Source organism: Varroa jacobsoni, unplaced genomic scaffold (assembly GCF_002532875.2).
Source record: "Varroa jacobsoni isolate VJ856 unplaced genomic scaffold, vjacob_1.0 scaffold_1172, whole genome shotgun sequence".
NCBI lineage: Eukaryota > Metazoa > Arthropoda > Arachnida > Mesostigmata > Varroidae > Varroa > Varroa jacobsoni.
The window spans coordinates 82,442-102,235 of record NW_019214074.1 but is presented as its reverse complement, the minus strand read 5'-3'; the positions used below and the strand labels follow the sequence as shown (position 1 = coordinate 102,235).

Genomic DNA, 19,794 nt, shown 5'->3' with positions numbered 1-19,794 from the left:
AAGTTTTAGTTAATTTGTACTGACTTATAGCGCTGTTCATATATATCCAATTACGTTCTAGAATCCCCACGTCCTCGAGAGGCCCGACCGGTTGGGCGAGAGAGCAGAAACGAGCACGGAAAGGATAACTCGTAGAAGTCGGATCACTACTTCTGAGGAAACCAAAGAGGGCGGGAGCAGTGGGAGCAGCAGTGAAGACAAGCAGCTTCTCCCAGAGCCACTGACGCGAGTAAGGCAGCTCGTCCGTACTTGAATCTTTTTTATAGTATATAGTATTTTGCTAAATGAGGATTTACTATATCAGAGATCGGCTTGATGGAAACCAACCCTTGAGCAAATCGTTCGTTGGGATTAACACGCTAGGTACACTTAGTTTAGATTAAAGGTTCGTTGGTCTTGCGCAGAAATTTGCTTACATTTTAAACCTTTCCGCTTGTCAGGGTACAAATATCGTATATAGATACTCGTGTTATCTAGAAGGAATCGGCATGAGAGGTTTACTGAAAATCGCGTTTTTTGCTCCTAGATAAGCTAACCTGTTCTTGTCCGTGCAGCAGACACCCAAGATCCTTCTTCAAATAATCCACCTCAAACCAGTCTACTTTCTCGTAGTTAGTTACAATACAGTTTTTAAAGGCGGATGGCACAGGATATAAACTTATATGCAAAATGATTAGGGTGCAACTTAGTTATGTTGGTTAACGACGCTTGCACTCCAAAGCACGGCCAAGACCTGAGATGTCAGATTGCTAGAAAGCTGCCTGGTAGGACAGAGATGTGTCCTATAGAGAAAAAAACGCCGTCAATATGCCGATAATGCCGGAACTACAAAGGCCGTACTTTTTAAGGCGCCGGTGCATTTGTTTTGGGTATCATAAACTCTTTAAGAAAGGAGAAAATAATGTTCCCTCCAGGCTTCCAAAGGAGTATGTCCGGGTGCAATTATCCTCTAATACCGATGAAGTTAACATAATCTATAAAAAGAAAAAGAAAGATTTAAGGTTTACAATCTAGCTAAATGGTAGTAAATGTTTATATCGATTCGGAGGGAAAGCTCGTATAGGCACTTATTTATATAAAACCTATTTAGCATTTTTATTCGAGGTCGACCGACAGCCGGAACAACTGTTCTGAACTCTATGTTGGATTTGTCTAATTGACTGATCCATACCGAAGTTTGCTGTGAGTAGCTAATGTTTGCGATATTGAACCCGACAGGGGAATGTCTCATAGAAAACTACCTTCTTTTAACTTTAAAGCTCAGCTACTTTGCATACACCGAGTTTGTTAAGACTTTGTTAAGAAATAGTTTCTATGCGTGTAAAATACTTTTGACTCAGGGGCACCGTTTTGACATTCTAGTGGAAAACACTTCCTTTAGTGACTGTGGGATAAGTAGCACCCGTAATCTTCGCGTTATTGTAATAGCTAACATAATGTTTTATGATAAAAGTTAATTTATCGTTGCATTAGCAGTGGAGATCCAGTAGATTAACAGTTATGTTTATGACAAACAATTTATGCAGCTAAAGTTCTTCTCAAAAGTTATATTTCAATTCATAGCCTCTGAAGTCAATTTCGAAAGGGAAAATGTAATAATTAAGCTACAGGAGTTGAATACGTGGATATCAGATTGATATACACATGACACGTTGTGGACTCAACCAGGCAGAAGTGTCTATGCCGCATGGGGTGCATTTGTATTCACAAACGTTACGTTTTGTCTATCATCTTATTCCGGCTAATGTATAACAGTTTTAAACTGTTATGCTTGTCTTGGCGGTTTCTCAATTTTTTGTCTTTCAATGTGATTAGGTACCTTTGCTTTAGAGGCATAACTGAGAACACAAGTGTTTAATATATTCTACTAATACCAAATATTTAAATTAATTCTATGCACTGCTCAGTATGCATTATGAACAAAAAATATCAATCGCCATAGTTATACAAATACAGACCATATAAAAAGAGGTAATAAATAAGTAGGTTATGGAGGAAGAAAGGGTACGGGTAGACGACTTTATGTTGATATATGAATTGTTACAATGTACCTTCTAAGGCACATTTGTCATCATCTATACGTCTGTAAATAATGAATGTTATAGTCCTAACATTTTAGAATAGCTGCCACGTTCAAATAATTCTTATATGCATACTTTTTGCAAATGCAAAATCTATTGATTTATTTACCATATACTTCTGCTTCAGATGTAAACCTACTTTTTCTCTTTAATAAATAACAGTTTTTCTTTTTTATTTTCAGAGAAAAAGAGGACGGCCTCCAAAGCCGAAGGTGCCGAAAGTAGTTTCAGTGGTTGTCCCCGACGATGGGGAATGTTCTTCATCGAGCGTTCATGATACATCCGGGGATAAAAACGACCATGACCAGCAAGAGGTAATTATTGTAGACTAATTATAGAAGTTATTTGCCTTGCTTTCTACTAAGATCATCATCGTTAATAATGTTTACTAATGCTTAAATTCTGTTAATTGTGTATTTTTAATAATAGCATCCAAAATGGTAAGATCTCAAGTCGACACAGAAAAACTATTTCGCCACATATATATTGCAGTGTTTGTAGTGTGTGATGATGATATATTTTACCTATTTATTTTAAATATATTTTAAGCTTCAAAAATTACTAAGTAAAAATTGGTTAAGAAGTGCTAGCTCTTAGATATTCAGGGCAAAATATTGCATACAATCGAAACACTGAAAGTTTTTTATCTAAAGTTTTTAGGTTCGATTTTAATAATGTATGTGACTTGCGGTTTATATGATGAGTTTAAAAAACTAAAGATATATGTCATATAGCGTGCATTGACAACAAAGAAGTTACTGTCTGAGGAACGGTTCGTAAAAATGACAATTATTATGAGATTATTACTGTCTCTGTACTTGCAGGATCCTTGTTCGTCTGGACCTTCATCACCCGCATCTCCCTCGCCTTCTAAAGTAAATATCATACTGGCAAGCAAAGTCTGTTAGAGATCTTATAACGATACGTTTATCCGAAGCCGAGATTTTTTTCTTTTGAAAAATAAGTTCGAATGTGAGAAATGTTTAATCGGGTGTCATGTTTGTCTAATGACAAAGTCATTTCTCAAAATTCGTTGCTGTATAAAGCTAATGCATTCAGCTTTTCAAAAAGAGAGTTAAGTTTATGTTAGAGATAGATCCATTAAAATTTTACACACATGGTATTATAGCACATTAAATTGGGAACTTAAATCGTTAGTTTACGTAATATACAATAAATTAAAGTTATAGTCCACATAGTCATTATGTGATTACGTGTCGTAATGCCTTGCGTCCAATGAATATATGCTAATTTTAACAGATTTGGTTAATATGACGTTTATCCGAAATCGAAAAAAAAAATTTTTGTTAGGAAGTCACGTACAATTTTCTATAGACAATGGTAGGACTTGGCAGATTAATTTAGTAGGCACGTAGCTGCTGAAGCTACGTGTGCTTAAAGTATCTATGGCTGGTTGCATTAGTACTTTAATGCTTACGTAGGGCTGTGTAACTGTCAAAGCGCTTGTACTTACCCATAGGATATTTTGAGATTGGTTTATAATTATTACTATTTTTGTTACCATATTTTTTAAAAATATTTTATATAAGGGTTTCAGTCGTTTTTAAAATGTTCGCCACACTGACAAGTTTACATGGTGCGTAGGCGTTATTTAAGTGCATCAGTTAGACATCTACTAGCAATTCTGCAATCCGTTTCAAATTTATCTTACAGATCTTAGTATAATAAGACCTTTTGTCTGGAAACGATGTTCATACCTTTATACAATGCTTCCACTTTTATGTCCACACAATACTTGTACAGAACGCACAAATCTGAAGTAATTTCAGAGCTTTGGGCATGGTCTGTAGAATACTTCAGAACTGCACAGAGCCTTGTTAACGAAAGCATTCCAAAACGTAAGGCCGATATCTTGAAATATACACATTGTTGAGGAGGCGTCTTGCCCAATCTTAGCTGATGCTCGGTTACTTGTATACAGATATTTTGTAAATCCATGCTGGTTAAAATTAAGTAGTTTGTGCATAACAAAGACTTTGGTAGGTTCTCTCATTATGATATTCCCCATGGCCATATAAAAAAGAGAAGTGATTCCCATAATAAGGATTTTCTGATGTAGGGAAAATCATTTATTTTAACCTTTTCTAATTGCGATGTCTGTTTCTCATGCATTTATTATAGAATCAAGTGTGTAAGAAGAACTGTCTTCGTAACTGCTCGAAAGGAGATTTGGCTGGATTTCGAGACGTTTTAAGTATGCTAGATAAGGAAACCTTGCGGAAAATACAAATGGACCTCATTTTAACTGGTGTTAGAGCTAGACCAGTGCAAAGGCGCTCCATTAAGGCGAGAACTAGTGAAACGGTGGCCCGTAGAGGTTCCCTTGTGTATTCGCTTGTGATCGATCATAAAACGGTTGATATGTGCAAGAAATGTTTTATGGATATGACCGGTATCAGCGCAGGAGTGTTAAGGAAGTGTCTTTCACACCTGCTTGAGCACCAAGTAACTGGAGATATATCAGAGTTGCATAAGATAGGACAATCCAATCGCGGTAAGTTTTGCAAAGTAAGACTCACACAGATCAATTATGATACTGAGTGCTATGCGGTTATTAAATGAATATATCATGTCTACGTAGAGGAACCGTGAATGCTATTTACAAGTGTAGCTGTGTATATCTGATTCAAACAGATGTTCATCAGACACCAAAAATATTATTAAACTCGATTGATTAAGGTGGATAATCCTCTTTTCCTCTTTAGGCAAGCATGCTCCAGCGCACAAGTTAAAAATTGACGTAATGGAACAGATTACTCGCCATATAGAAACTTTTCCCCGTGATAAGAGCTACTATCCTACACCTGAAGGAGCTAAGGGCCGTGAATTCATCACAAACGATACGTCAATTTCACAGATGTGCACTCTATACAATGTACGTTATCTTTAACGAGAAATATGATAGCCTTAGCTTCATATATATATATATGTATATATAAAGAGTGAATAACTTCTAAAACAATCTCTTTACTACCTAACCTCAGTTCACCCAACATGTAATCATATTACTATCTAGACAGAATGATTTTGCCCCTTTATCTCTTCGTGATGATAAATATACGTAGAACAGTTTACATAATACTTTATAGGGAAGTTTTTATATTTTTCAACATTATCTCATCAGATATGCCGTATCCACCAAAGGTTTTTTATCCGGCCAATCCTACACGCAGAAGTCTCAGTTAGGACCATCCCGGAGACGGGACAAATAATATATATTGAATCATAATCGCTGTAAGGCACAGATAAAATACCTATACTGACGCCCTAGTTATGAAGTTTTTAGAAGCTTGCCATGGTTATCCTGGGGTGCATATTTTTTGACAAAATTTATTGCTTGGCAAATTAAAAACTTAGTATAAAAAGTGAACTTTAAGATGCTTAGTGTAGCAAAATTCATCGTGGCTCCCAACGAGGTTCAGGAAATAGCATTACAGATTTTAAATATGTACAGTGCTAGTTAAACCCTTTGTCTTATGGGTCAAATTTTGATAATAATTATGAGTAAGTAATAGTAATTATGTTTTGGATATATAGTGTAGTGAAATTCGATCAATATCCTAGGGTGTCTAGTCTAAAAATTAATCTAAACGTATTGTTGCCTGTTGTGTATTAACTGGGAAGCTTAAAGGGCAAAAAGAAGAATAATCGTATTTCTTCTGCTCATTTACAGGAAAGTGTTGTCGAGGAATCGCATAAGGTATCTTACGCAACTTACCGTCGGGTATTGGTTGAGAAATTCAATATAGGCTTCAAATCTACTTCATCGATGCACCTTTGCGCGTTGTGCCAGAAGCTCGATGCACGTTTGAAGGACATGGACAATCCTGATCGTGAAACGGTACAACTTACGAAAGATCTGCATCAAGCTGAGGCAAAGAATAGACAGAATAACAAAGAAGCTGATAAACAGTTTGCTATGCAGGATCATACGACAAAAGTACTTGCAGTAGATCTTCAGAAGGTTAGTAGCTAGGAGGCCAGTCACATGCAAACCCATATGAATGTACTCTATCCAACTCAGCGTGTTTATTGTACGTCTGTAAACGTCTATGTATATAATTAACAGACCTAGAGTACATTGGGTATTGATTATGCGTACTCGTTTTTGTCTGTTCGTGCAAATATGACGAAAAGGAGCTGTACTGTTCTTTATCGTATGTTACATGGAAATATCCTCTGCAAATAATGTATGTGTACGGGTATAGTCAGCTATTGCCCGCAGTGGAAAACTTCTTTCTGATTTTAAATGAATCCGAAAAACTTAGAAATAAGATAGTATGCAGGGCTATTGTAAAAAAAATACCCAAAACGGGCACAGTATAATATTATAACGAAATTTGCTAAAGAATCCGATTTAATTTTCCAAATTCAAATCCTCGTCCAAAGATTATTGCATGAATATATCATTAACCTTGGCTTTACTCTATGCGATTAGACGCTGCCAGCACCAATGCTTCGCTCGAATGAAGCTATTTACCGACGTCATCTGGCCGTGTACAGCTACACAGTTTGCGACGTCGCCAGTGGCCAAATGGCTTGCTATCTTTGGGACGAGAGCATTGCTGGTCGAGGTTCGTGCGCTTTTTACGATTATCTCTCACAGTCCTACAGCAGCAGCATGGCTCGTTGCATTTCATATATATGATATATACGGCTACTAGAGTGTTAGAGTAAAGTCTACCGTTGGTAAATATTTTCCCTCACCAATCACACGTGTAATATAATGTTTATCGATAGCGGAGTTTGAACCAGCGTTTTCTGATAGTCCTTTTATCCTTGGAGATATGTGTCTTTTATCTCGATTTTAATATTTTTTTTTAATGATTAAATTGGTTATTTTAGTGGTTTAGCCTAGCACTGTTTCTATATTACATATATTTCTTGAAGGTTTTGAAAAATCTCTACTTCCCTAACATAATTGCCTTTGTGGCAAAACAATATTTTGCCTATCTTTATAATGGAAGTTCAACGGAACATCCAGTAGCTAGAACTGTATTCACTAATAAAACTGCTTTTTCAGTTAGTGAAATATATGTATTAATTTTTTGTCTAACTATGTTTAGAGTTCAAATTACAATATTTTGACGTCAAGTGTTATAGAAATAACATCTCAGTTAAGCCTTGAAGCGGTAGATTCCGGGGAAACAAATAAGTATACGTTGATCTTAAATGTCCTGTCGCATCAATGACTCATGATTTCTCAGTCTATTTCTAGCTTTATTTATTTAAGGATGCATATGAGAGAGTTTTTCTAACAATAAAATGGCAAGCATTTTTCCATGGAAGCATGCAATGCGATTGAGAATGGTCCACTTTAATTAGAATTATATATACAGCCGAACAACGATCAATCAAACTGATGCAGTTTCTTCGTTTGAATTTAATCGACAGAAAATGTCCTAGACATAGTATTACAAGATGTATATAACCTCGCGCTATTCTGGAAGTTAAAGATTTCTTATGTATTAATATAATCTATAGTAAGAACATTACGATTAATATATTAACTGAAATAAACATTCACAGAATGATTGACGAGAGCCTTCATTATAGGTAAGATGGAAATTTCATCATGCCTCAAGAATTTCATTGACTACACAATGGCACAAAGCCCGGACACACGCACAGTTATAGTCTGGTCGGACAACTGGCTTTGTCCTAACAAAAATCTGGCTCTGTCAGCGATGCTTATGCAGCTTTCGGCTCGCTATAACATTAAAATTATACAGAAGTTTCTCGTAGCCGGACATACTCAGAATGAGTGCGATGCTTTCCATAGCAGAATCGAAGTGCAAAGGAAAAAAGAAACCGAGGTTTGTTTTTCTGTGCCCTAGTGTATAAGCATACTGCATTTTATTTTTTTATGAATTTTTTTATTAACGAGTGTTTTTTTTTTTTTTTTTATATAATTTAACATTGCCGTCCTGATCAACTAAAAAAACTCGAAATTGACTTTGATATTACAAAGCATATTTAACATTTCTTGCCCTAAATTCTGCCATTATTGACGAATTAATCCATGCATCATATGTACTTCTGTAGTTGTACTCATATATAATATATTCTAAGCGAAGAAATTTACTTCTGACGACCAAATTCGCTTGCTCTTCATTAGAATAACAACATTTATTTTCTAACTCATTGCAGATTCTGCTTCCTGCAGATTGGTGCAGCGTGCTGCATAGAGCGGATAGTAAGGTTGCTGTTGTTCAAATGATGCCCTATTCGTTTTTCGATTTTAGTGTCCTTATCGATGGTCTTGAGGCCCCGTTAGAGAAAAAACCCGCAGGACTTGAAGGGGTCGCTTGGGCGAAGGCCGTATCGTTAACTTATACCGGATGCCGCGTTGATATTCTAACACATAAATATGAAACTGTGACAGTAAACTTCGAGCGTAGCAAAGAACGACTGTTAACAACATATCCACCTGTCCTTGGACGCCGTATATCTGTGTCTCCGGCTAAAAAGACAGATTGTGTTTATCTTATGAGAGAAAAGCCGGAAATGTGCAAACAATTTTATGAAGGGCTCGAAACCGCTGATATCGATGATGTGGTCGATCCCGCCTCAGAAGAGCGCGTTTTTGGAGAGAAGATCGATGAAAATAAGGTGTAATCTATTGCCAAAAGTGTTACGTAGCAATTCCAAAGCTGTCAAGTTCCTTTCATTGATAGCAATATATATTGTCGGTATATCAGCTAAGCTATGTAGTACTTGAAACCATTATGGGAGGCATATGCTCAAGATGTAGGTGAAGCTGTCAGAGTTGTCACCATTTGCATTCCTCGTCAAGTTCATCCATCAATTGCATAAGGTATACACCAACTACGCTTCTTCATGATTAAAAAAGACGCTATTTGTTATACGAGGCTTGAAAAAATGTATAAAGCGGGAGCAGAGACACGAATCAACGTAAGTGTGACTAGATAAAGGCATATGTAAAAATGATATTCATGATATATCATACTGATGAGAAATAGCTAAAAATCATTATCTAGCGAAATCTCTAGGAATAACAGCCAGAGTTTCTGTTAACTAAAAAGGATAGATTAATAACAGAATCCTTATGCGCTTCCTTTTTATGGTTCGCGCGAAAGTAAAATGTCTAAAAGCCAGGCAGAGTACAGATGTGTAATATTCCGTATTTTAACAGGTTTTTAGTGATTATTCTAATCATTTAAATAAGTGCAGATTCTGAACTGGCCCAGTGTGACGAAGTATCAAAAGTGCTGAATAATCTTTGTGTGATCATACAAAAACTCTGTCATATGTTCACTGTGAAAAAAGTTCCAAGTCCGTAAAGCCCGCATTGCCTTGGGAAAGGACCAAACATGACATTCATTTGTCCTACAAAAACTATCTCTTTACCTACTGTTATTACTGGGTAGCTTCAAGAAGTATTCTGCATGAGTATACTCTGGTTTAAAATACTCGTTGTTAAAGCTAAAAATGTGAAAGGAGAAAGGGAGAGATATTGAATCGCAAAAAATTAAACTCTAACATGTAAGCATTATGTCGTGCATGATGTTTGCCATTTGCTTGTGTACCTATTATTGATTATCTAACGTCACAACTTTAGCAAGTCTAGGTTCATTTAAGGTAGAGCCCAGTGGACAGACAGAATATGCACAAATATTTATTTAGCATATGCAACTATTACTTTGTTTCCTTTGGTGTCCGTAAAAGCTTACTTATCCCCGCAATATTATCAGCTATTTTATATAAGAAGTGAACTTTATTCTCTTAAAAATAATATTGGTTCAATCCAATCAAATTCCTATTTCCTTGTAGAGAAATTGTTTTCAAGGTGACGCTTAACAACGGCAGCTATCACATCCTAGTCTTTGACTTATGCCATGTTTATACGCGCACTGAGTGAGTATAAATGTGAAAACGGACGATTTATAGTGATCGCTTTTGAAAAGTATCGAAAAGAAGGAAAAACAATTCTGAAAATAATATGTAACATAGCAATTTTTAAAATTAATTTCTTTAGAACACATGATAGGCTTATTAAGACTAGAGGGTATAAATCAAGGAATTTCTTAAAGCATTCTAGGTAATTAGACGCGCAGAGGCTGAATTAAAAATCGCCGCTCGACTGAAAAAAGGAGATTATTGTTTACTAGCAGGAAGCTGATTCGTAAACACCAATAGTTTGTCCTAAACAAGTGACGACGTAAAAGATCATCCTAAAAATGACATGAATGAATCTAGAAAGATACACTTTAGATAACTGTTTGTGAAACTAGTAACGGGTATATGAAATAATATGGAACCCCGTGATGTGTGACTGTTGTGGAAATGGAACAGATTATTTTTTATCTACAAATGAGAGTGTAGAGTCATAGTTGTCACAGTACGCATAACTGTTGATAACATTTTATATGGTGCTACAATCACACGGCAAATTAAACTATTGGATGAAACGAAAACGTGTCTAGGATGAATCTTTGCATTGCGTTACAAAGGGTGATGTTCAATGAGAAGGTTGATGCCTCAATGCGTTTTTTGAGTTTTGATTTCAGGGATAGATAAAAAGCAATCAGCTTTTCTGTTTCGTTCTAGTCGTCGTTGGCATGGTATGACTCGTGATTCGTTTATTTTTAGTTACTCGTTTTTAGAACAGATTGACACGAATAAAAATTGACACAACTATTATTTCAAAGAAGTCATAAAATTAGAACTGAAAAGAAATAGGGAATTGAGAAGCGAACAGTGTTTTATTTAAATAGCTTCTGTGATTGATGCAATTCGTTGACTGCATATTAAGAATGCAGTTCATTTATTTATTTTACTAGCAATCAACTCCATATGTTTTCATAATGGTAAAACTAAAACATATATTACCCATACAAATATTTATATTATTATTTGTGACGTAAGTCTTTAAACAATAGCACACGATAACCTGACGTTATATATATACTTTTGTTCGAATTTTATCATCAGTATCACTATAAAAACTTCGTGGCTAATGACTCTAAAAACGCATTATTATAGAAACAAATTGTATAGAGAAGGAAAAAGTTTAAAGAAAAATATAAAAATTAATGGAAAAACATTCTGGTGTTTATTAAAAGGATATTAGAATGAGAAGCGGAACGTTTTGTACATAACGTAGTGTTTTACGATATATTAATATAATCCAAGTAATTACATTTTATAACAATTGTGAACATAAACGCGAGGTTTTACCATCGGTAAATTAATATGTGTATTATATTCTATATGCTATTGCTAAGTTGTAACATTATTGAGTAAATCCGTTGTTTTCTATGGCTTGAACTGAGCCTATTTTTATCTTCTGCTTTATTCGTATGCTTCCTCCTTTGTTACGACTCATTAGAGACGGTCCTTTCAAAAGGCATTCCGGCACGCATTTCAAGTAGTGTTGCCACTTTTATGCTTTACGGAATATTTAGTCCAATATGGTACATCTCTCAACGGTCACTTACATACAATAAAAATGTGCGCGCGTTAATTTTCCGATATTAGGTACTTCAAACTTGATTACTTTGAACATTATTTTATTATAGTTACGTTATTTAACCTATACACTTATATGCTATGGAAATCAATCGTTCTCTTCAAGTTAATTCAATTCCGTCAAATATGGTAAGGGTAAAAAAAAACTTATAAAAAGTCGTTCCGAATGAATGGAACAGGTCCATTATAAGGAGTCTCATGTCTGATTAAAAACCTTAGGCAAACGCTTATGATAATAAGAAGCAAAAGCAGATCGTGGAGCTCGAATTTTTCGTTTAGAGTCACATTTACCACTTAGTTAGATAATATGATTGATACTTCGTTTTTCTATTAAGCGTACACTGAAAATTCAGTTCAATCCAGTTTCGCGATCTAGTTTAGCGCTCTAGAGTATTATTTTCTTTTTAACTAAATAATAACTTTTAATGGTTTTAAGATAATAAGCCACATCGTTTTGCGGAGGCCACAAGATTATTATTATTTTTTTTAATTTTGTTGTAAACTCAGTATTGCTTTGCTGACTTGAAAACATTTGTTAAGTACACCAGAATGCATTTACGGTACGTTATACGAAAATACGGTCCACGTGGAAGTTGCACATGCGGCATTTTATTAATTGGATTACAAAAACCCTTGTAAAAAGCTTTATTTTTCATGAAAAAGCATCCTACGAGCTAGTTCTATCAGATCGCTTTAAAACGTAGCCCTCCTCTTTTCGTAGATGTAGATGTGCCTAAGGAATTGCCGCTGTCCTAAATACCATGCGTTTTAGGATATTGGCTGTTTTTTTGTCGTCTAATTATCTCCTTTTGCAACCGGACAATCGTTCGCATAACCCGTCTTGTGCATTGCTGAAATACTACTATAATATATAGAATATAGTCAAAATAAGTTTTGAGTATATATTTTGTTTTAAGGTTACTCACTGAAATTGCCATGCGATGCGATATTGTTATGTCCAGTAGTGATTTACGAGGTCGCATCTCGCCGCTGATCATTGTGTTAGCCTGTAGTAAAAATGTGGACTGTCATAGCTTAACATTTTCGGCGCCTCTTAGGGGACTTACTAGACTCCCTGTTATTAGAACACTAAAAAGTGACTGAATTATATTTTACTGCAGTAACGACAAAATTTGCTTTATATATTGTATGGGATCCGCTGAGCATATATGCAGCAGAGGTTCTGTAATTTTACAAATGAATTGTTATTTCTACCTCCAATTATCTCGTGGTATAATTAAATAAGTAATTCTAATATGATCATACACCTTACTCTGTAGTAATTGCTAAATTTGACTCCCAAGTTTTGGCTTGGTGAACGTTTTCTATATGCGTAAGTAAACGCCCTTATTTCTAGTTTAGCATTCATAATCGTTTTTGACCTCTTGCTGGTTTTACCTTCGACACGACTTAAGAATTCAAAGCGCGGTTGAAAAACTTTTTCAGAGAAACCCGCGATTTTTTGGCGAGGTGGCATATATCACTTGATGGAAAGATGGAAGAAAATCATGAATAATGACGAAAAATACATAACATATTACTTCTTGTGACAAAAATAAAAAAGTGGTGTTTTCTATTCACTAACAAGGCGTTAATATTTTATGTTCAATTTAGTTCGTAACATTTGGCGAATGTAATTATTTAAGTTTCAGGAAATTATACAGTATATAAAGAATGCGTTGTACTTCTGTCAAAAACGAATTCTATTTCTCAGAAGTTAAATAGAGCTAATTCCTATCGCCAAAAATCTCAAATTCTAGATTGTTTTCCTTTAATAAAGAATTATCATTCTCAAACCGTCCAAAAAATATTAACCTAGCTAGAATATATCTCGCAAATGGCTTTCAATGCAACCCAAATCCTGAGAAGCGTAACTTATCTATGATCTGTATTTATGGATAAGTTTTCGTTTGAACTCCGAGTGATACTATGGAGATGATTACGCAAAAAGTGCACAGCATCTCCAAACGCGTAAAAGGCTTTTTCCTGACCTTAAATTAGAGGACCCAGAAAGTGATGAGAAAACCTTAATGTGCGCGTATGCGCAGCAATCGCTGAGTCATGCGTGGAAATAAAGCTTATAACTAAGACAGCTAAGATATCATCTATAAATCGTATAATTATCATGTCAGAGTGCCTAAAATGTTGTTTTATGATAAAAATAAAAAGCTGCATTTTTTATATAGAATAAAAACATGGCCCACAAACTAAATTGGGTAAACTGAGATCCGTAATAAAGAAGCATACGAATCTCATTCGTGATCATTGTGGTATGCATGTGTGGTGTCCGCCACACACTCTATATATGTCATACTATGAAAACTCTACAGAAAAAGTGATTTTTGTAAAGAACTGCTACTTTTTGACTTTCTGCAAAATCCTGAATAATCCGTACTGTTTATTTTACACTTTTATATACGTAAAAATGGAGTATCGTAATTTAATATAAAATTGCGATTCAAAGTCGGCTTTTTTTTAATGGAAACCCGCGTTGGCAGCATTAAGTTGATTAGAACGAAAATTCAGCTTTGGCAGTAACTTTAAGACGAATCTACTGTAGCAGCAATAATATTCCAGGTTGTGGTGCGATAGCTAGAAAATAGTGATCCGTTGAACTAAGGCAGCGTGAGTTATGACCTCAGAGTTACCAAAAATATTAGGATCTGTTGTATGGAATCTAAAATATTTATGCAACAAGGTTTGCTAGTGCTCATTTGCCTTTTCGATCAGTTTATCGATTCAGTTTGACAAATTACATCGTGTAACGATCTGCATGCAACGTTTAGCACACAGTTGATTGTAGGGGATATTTGCTGAGTTTCACGTTGTCATTGTTCGGCGGATTCAAGTAGTTCTTCCCGTGCCGAGGATGAAAGACGTTGTAAACAGTCCACCATGCGCACAATTTTAAAGAAAGATGGTGGTAAAGTTTAAATTAAACGCGTAAACCGACGTATAAAACGCTCTGTTTAAAACGTTCTGAAGCTGCAACCGACCTAGTAATGAATTCTAATTTCAGTAAACATATTGGCGTTGTCTTCATTCTCATTCGATTTTTTTGAGACGTTCAAAAAAACAAAATTTTAACTAAACTTAGAGTGTTTTAATACTTTTACGTTGAACCACCACCAGGGTAAGACTTATATGCGCCAAGTGTCTGGCTCAATCCCGACAATTAAGGTACTACCCAGTAATTCTCAATTGTTATATTTCACTTTAAAGCTATCCCGGATCTTCATTTACTAGTAACGTTAGCGGGTGGTCGAAGAGGGTAGTAGATGCCGCTAAATCAGCAAGACAGGATCATTCTTGTGAGGTTTTCCACCTTTCTAAACGAGCTAGTTCGCAGGCGGAGTTGTAACCTTTACTCTTCCTGTGAACCCATCAATTCAGTCGCGTCTTCCACGTCTTTTTTCTTAATTACCCCGCTTTTTTTTTTCAAGTCTTATTTTATCTCCTTAGAATTCCTGCTACCTTAACCTAATGGATGTAGCAAAGTTTTTTGTCCAGTGAGGTTTTTGCGCATTTGGCAATCTTGCCCACTTTGTGTCATTTTTTATTGATTATAAGTAAGATAGCTTCACTTCACGATAAAAGCCATTTAAATATCATTTTTATTCATCCAGAAAGCAAGCTTGTGTCAGTTGGAGTGCCGCTCGTACGAGTTTTTAGGTTCTACGCTTTACGGTGTTTTACGCTTAAAGTGACTATTAGGCCATCTGCGTATGCGATGAGCTTTACGGCGATCGGGAGATTCTCCAGTTGCATTACTCCGTCATACGCCAAATTCTACAACGAAAGACTAAGGATCAATTTCTGTCGGGCGCCTATCATCACCTAGAAATGGAAAGATATTGTGAGATAGATGCTGATTTAGTTTGCTCAATATCGATTTTCACGGAAAGCTATTAAACGCATTTATCACGTCTAAAAAGATGACTAAAAATAGCTTTTTTGAGCGACCCTTGGCGTTCTCTATAGTCTCTCCCTATTTATTATTTTTGTAGCTTCTGTCTGAATAGACTTGCGTTTTCATTAATAGATCCGCGTATCCATTTTGATTGACCTATAGGACACCGTTCTCATTTAAGCGCTATCGAAGCCTGCTTTTAATTATTACTTTAAAGCTTTTCGTCAAACCACTTAGCAAGCGGATAAGGCAATGCAAGATTTCCTTGCAAAAATAACGGTAATCTATCGTTCCTAGTTGGAGCAACAATATTATGTCAAAGAAAAAAGTTTCTACACTTTTTTCAACTGCAGAAAGCAGGAGGAGCACTACATCTTTTATTCTTATAACATTATCAGCTACGTTTTGTTTATGATTTTCTCCCATCTTTTCACAAAGTAATATATGCGGTCCCATCTAAAGATAGTGGATTTTGTCTAGAACAAGTTTACCATCTACATTTTAAGCTGTTGGAAACGCAAGCTTTTTTACAACGTTACAAACATATCCAACCGTTACTAAATAGTTGTACTGATTAGGTAAGCCCTTCTCGAGCTTACGGTGTATGTGTGAAGGCTTGTGCATGAAATTTTTCTACCACCGGGGAAAAGCTGGACTAATGATAGCTGCAGTGAACTGTAAGTTCAAATTTATACTTCTGAATTTGCCTCTAAACGCAATTGTTTTTCATCGACCTACTTATATGTAGTCCTTAGCAGTTGGTGATATGAAACTTATACCTAATTTATATATGTAAGTATTGTATCAAAGTACGTATGAAAGTCACAAAGAACCTGCCAATGCACATAAAACACGCTATATGCTGATACTGGTTATGCTGTAACGCTTACGCAAAAGGAATAATGTATGCTAGTGGGATAATGCTTCAACCAGATCATTATTGTTATCACGCGCTGAATAGGCACGGACCAGACGGCGATAGCATGATCTTCGCCAGCGGCGTATGGGAGAATAACAGCGGCAGCAGCTAATGAGATCCAGAGATGATTGACCTCGTACCTGGCGTAATTAAAATCATATGCTAAAATTATGTTCACTGCTTGCTGTGGAACCTTAAGCTCCGCCAAGTCGCAGCGCCGAAATAAACCAATTTTTTTTTAAACTGAAAGAAGCTTTAAAACGTCTTTACATGATATTCAGTCGAGCCTCTCTAAGTGACTTCTAACGTGCCAGCATGTTTGAGCTATACGTCGACGAGCATTTATAGTTTATTTATTGGGGTCAAGAATGTTGGCTGCTACAAGTTAAGAGATGTCTATGTATATAATCCAATGGATTCGTGCTATAATAATAAATTAGTGAGATTTTTGTCGTTTGTTTAGTGGCTTTCATGTCGTCTGAGCCATCGGTTTCTAATTGAGTATCAGGTGGAGTTATTAAAGGGTACTAGGTAGGTTAAAGTATTAGGTACGTCTCATCCCTTTTACAAGCCTTCCGTGATTGCGGTCTGCTGTGAAAGGAATCGAGTTCAGGCTTTAAAGGTTTGAATAAAAATGTTTGTTAGCTTAAACTTTTCAATTTTTTTGTTGGAGCTAAAGGTTAACAAAACAAACTCCAGAAATTTCGAGAGACCATTCAAAATTGATATGTTAAATCCAAAAAAAAGCCAAAATCTTTTGACTTTATGAACTCATCTCGCTTCAGTGAATTTTTTAAAGAAATATAACTTTCTTAAATCAATTTCTGTAAGACTCTCGCGTATGATTCTATGATTACTAATGTTAAATGGGCTCAGAGAGTGCAGTTTTCTGACTTGACAAGTCTACGGAGTCAAATATGACTGACAATACCGACGATATAACGTCAACGAAAGCGAGTATTTCGAGATTATATATCTTGACCTCGGACTAGATTTAATCCGTGATAGACCCAAAAGACCCATAAATAATTTATTATTTAGCTTTGCTCTAATCTTCTTATAGATCGTGCTGTTGACCAAACACTATCGATTACTAAGTGCCCGGCTTACCCTTAGATGGTAATTGACTATTTCCTTCACCGTCTCTTTCATTGATGTTTTTCGTTCTTCTTTTAACTAACAGAGCCGGAAACTCTACGTCTCCATATAATAATACAATACAAATCGACTCCTCCAAAATACACTGCAAAACCATGTGAACTCCCTGATATGGCACGAAATGGTGAGGAACATATTGTCAGTTCCACGAAGCAAAGCGATGTCGATTTTGAACGAATTACCGAACTAGCACACGATGCTCAGTTGGCAATTGCCTGTGACTGTCAAGAACGACCAACCGCCTGAACCCCGAAAATCTGCCCTTGGCTGTTGCCCCCTTGAAGGTAAGGATTGATGGGTCGAAAAGTCTTCTCCCTTTTGTCGTTCCCTTTTGCCCCATGCTGTTCGAGTCGGCTCCAAAAACTTCGTTGGACCACCCTCGTTGGAACAAAATGGGCGGTAACGGTGTGGCTTCAATTCGTCCCTTTGCCTTTTTCATGGGTAGCTCTGGGCCCCACTGAAAATCACAACAAAATAAATTAAGGGCCCTTAGTTCTATAGCTCGGTATCAATGTCATTGAACCCAGATATGGAAGTTGTAAAACACTAACAAAAAATAGGCTACTTTCTCCTGGATTGAAACAATGCCTAGCAGCGAAGCTTTATTGTGGTGATGTCAGGCATTCATTTGGCACTTTATTAATCTCAAATGATCCAAAACGGCAGTCCGTTAAAAAAAATAATGTAATTAAATTTTATTAAAGATATTATTACTACATTTTAAATACACTGCAGTTTACGACAGCCTTAACGAACCGATATGCTTGTGACTGGACCAACAACAACCGATAATCGACTTTCAGTTACGATATCTTTATATTGATTTCAAATAAACGAAGATAGATCATTGATGACTGGTAGAAGGCAAGACCTGACGCTATATACAATAGACAAAATCCTTAACATTTGGTCTGCATAGTTGCCTCAAGTTTGGTGCCATTTGAACTGCACTGTTTATCAAAAATTACAATTGATACCCTACTTGGCACAGATAAATAATGTTTGCTCATACTTTCGTTTAGTACCAAAGCTACGAAGTGGAAAAAAAGTTAACTGTATTATTTTCACTTTTCCGAAACCATGTTTTCCAAAACGATAAAGGATAATGTTGATTGCTTAATTAGAAGCGAAAATATTAGGTTATACTACACGCGAAAGAAAGGGAATTAGTGAAATCAATAAATAAACCTGTGCGGCGATGAATATTGGGTATGCCTTCTTCTAGTACATAGGACATCACTTGAGTATTGAAATGAACGAGCATTGGTTTGTTTTTCTAGTGCAAAAAAAATTATTTTTTTTATATTGCGTTATACCTGCTACAATTGGAAAAAGAAGCTAATTTTTTCAGTTTTGAGTTATTCAAAGGGCTTTTTGATTCACCTCATAGACGAAATGAATGAAATGGAAATACTGTAAGGGCAGACGTAGTTTGTATTAGAATTGAGATATAGCCTATACAGTTGAGAAATACAAAGGAAGTAGTGAAAACCACGATGAACTTAGACCGAATATCGTCACTGCGTCCTTGAAATAATCAACTAAGGCTAACAGTTCAGCTGTAATCCGCACTACACGTTAATTTAAATGTATACAATATATAATAATGGGTAACAAGAATTCAGGCATGACAACTGCGGGCAGGCCTCGATGACACGGTGGGCGACTCGTTCTCATCTGCAAGTGCCACCAATGATTAATACTTTTTTATTCGCAGTAAGCATAAATTGAAGTGACGAAAAGGTCTGCATCGTCAGAAAGAGCTGTACACTAGGTAAAAGAATATCTTCATTAAATTGTCTTTTTTAACACCAATTGAGTACTAGTATTCTTTTTAGAAGCTACAGTGGCTATGTTTAAATAATTATTTTTCTGCGTGCAACGTCAGTGGGAGAATAAAAATAGAGAAAACCTTATCTAAGTTCTGTAGATAGCAACGTTTGACAAAATTTGTATCAGACTTATCTGTTTACCTGGATCTATACAAAAATAATGAGACCATTCCTAGAAAGTATCCGAGAGTTATTAAGACAAGTGTTCCATCACTCCTACAAGATTTGGATGTTGGAGACGTAGATGTTTGCTAGCGAGGATCAGAGGCGTGACGAGCGATCCATGGGCTTTATCAGGTTAGCACAGGTAGACGTGTTTAAAAGTGTATCAGCGCCGCCGTCTCCCCGATGTGTTGTTCAGCAATGAAATTCGACAATTTC

The 19,794-nt window shown here is 36.0% G+C and overlaps 1 protein-coding gene and 1 long non-coding RNA gene across 2 annotated transcripts in view; one reads left to right on the top strand and one right to left on the bottom strand.

Annotated features, from left to right (window-relative positions):
- Positions 1-11,408, top strand: part of LOC111267346 (uncharacterized) — a 31,506-nt gene extending 20,098 nt beyond the window's left edge. The window contains exons 3-11 of the mRNA XM_022845548.2: positions 62-229; positions 2,264-2,395; positions 2,906-2,956; positions 4,224-4,596; positions 4,808-4,977; positions 5,776-6,066; positions 6,541-6,676; positions 7,659-7,918; positions 8,253-11,408. Of these exons, the coding sequence (XP_022701283.1) occupies positions 62-229; positions 2,264-2,395; positions 2,906-2,956; positions 4,224-4,596; positions 4,808-4,977; positions 5,776-6,066; positions 6,541-6,676; positions 7,659-7,918; positions 8,253-8,720 (2,049 nt within the window). The 3' untranslated portion in view covers positions 8,721-11,408. The remainder of the gene's footprint in view (positions 1-61; positions 230-2,263; positions 2,396-2,905; positions 2,957-4,223; positions 4,597-4,807; positions 4,978-5,775; positions 6,067-6,540; positions 6,677-7,658; positions 7,919-8,252) is intronic.
- Positions 11,409-15,089: 3,681 nt separating this feature from the next.
- Positions 15,090-18,230, bottom strand: LOC147752541 (uncharacterized). The gene is made up of 2 exons (XR_015313754.1): positions 17,764-18,230; positions 15,090-15,431 (listed from the first exon to the last, which is right to left on the bottom strand). It is a non-coding gene; the product is annotated as an uncharacterized LOC147752541 (long non-coding RNA).
- Positions 18,231-19,794: the final 1,564 nt, after the last annotated feature.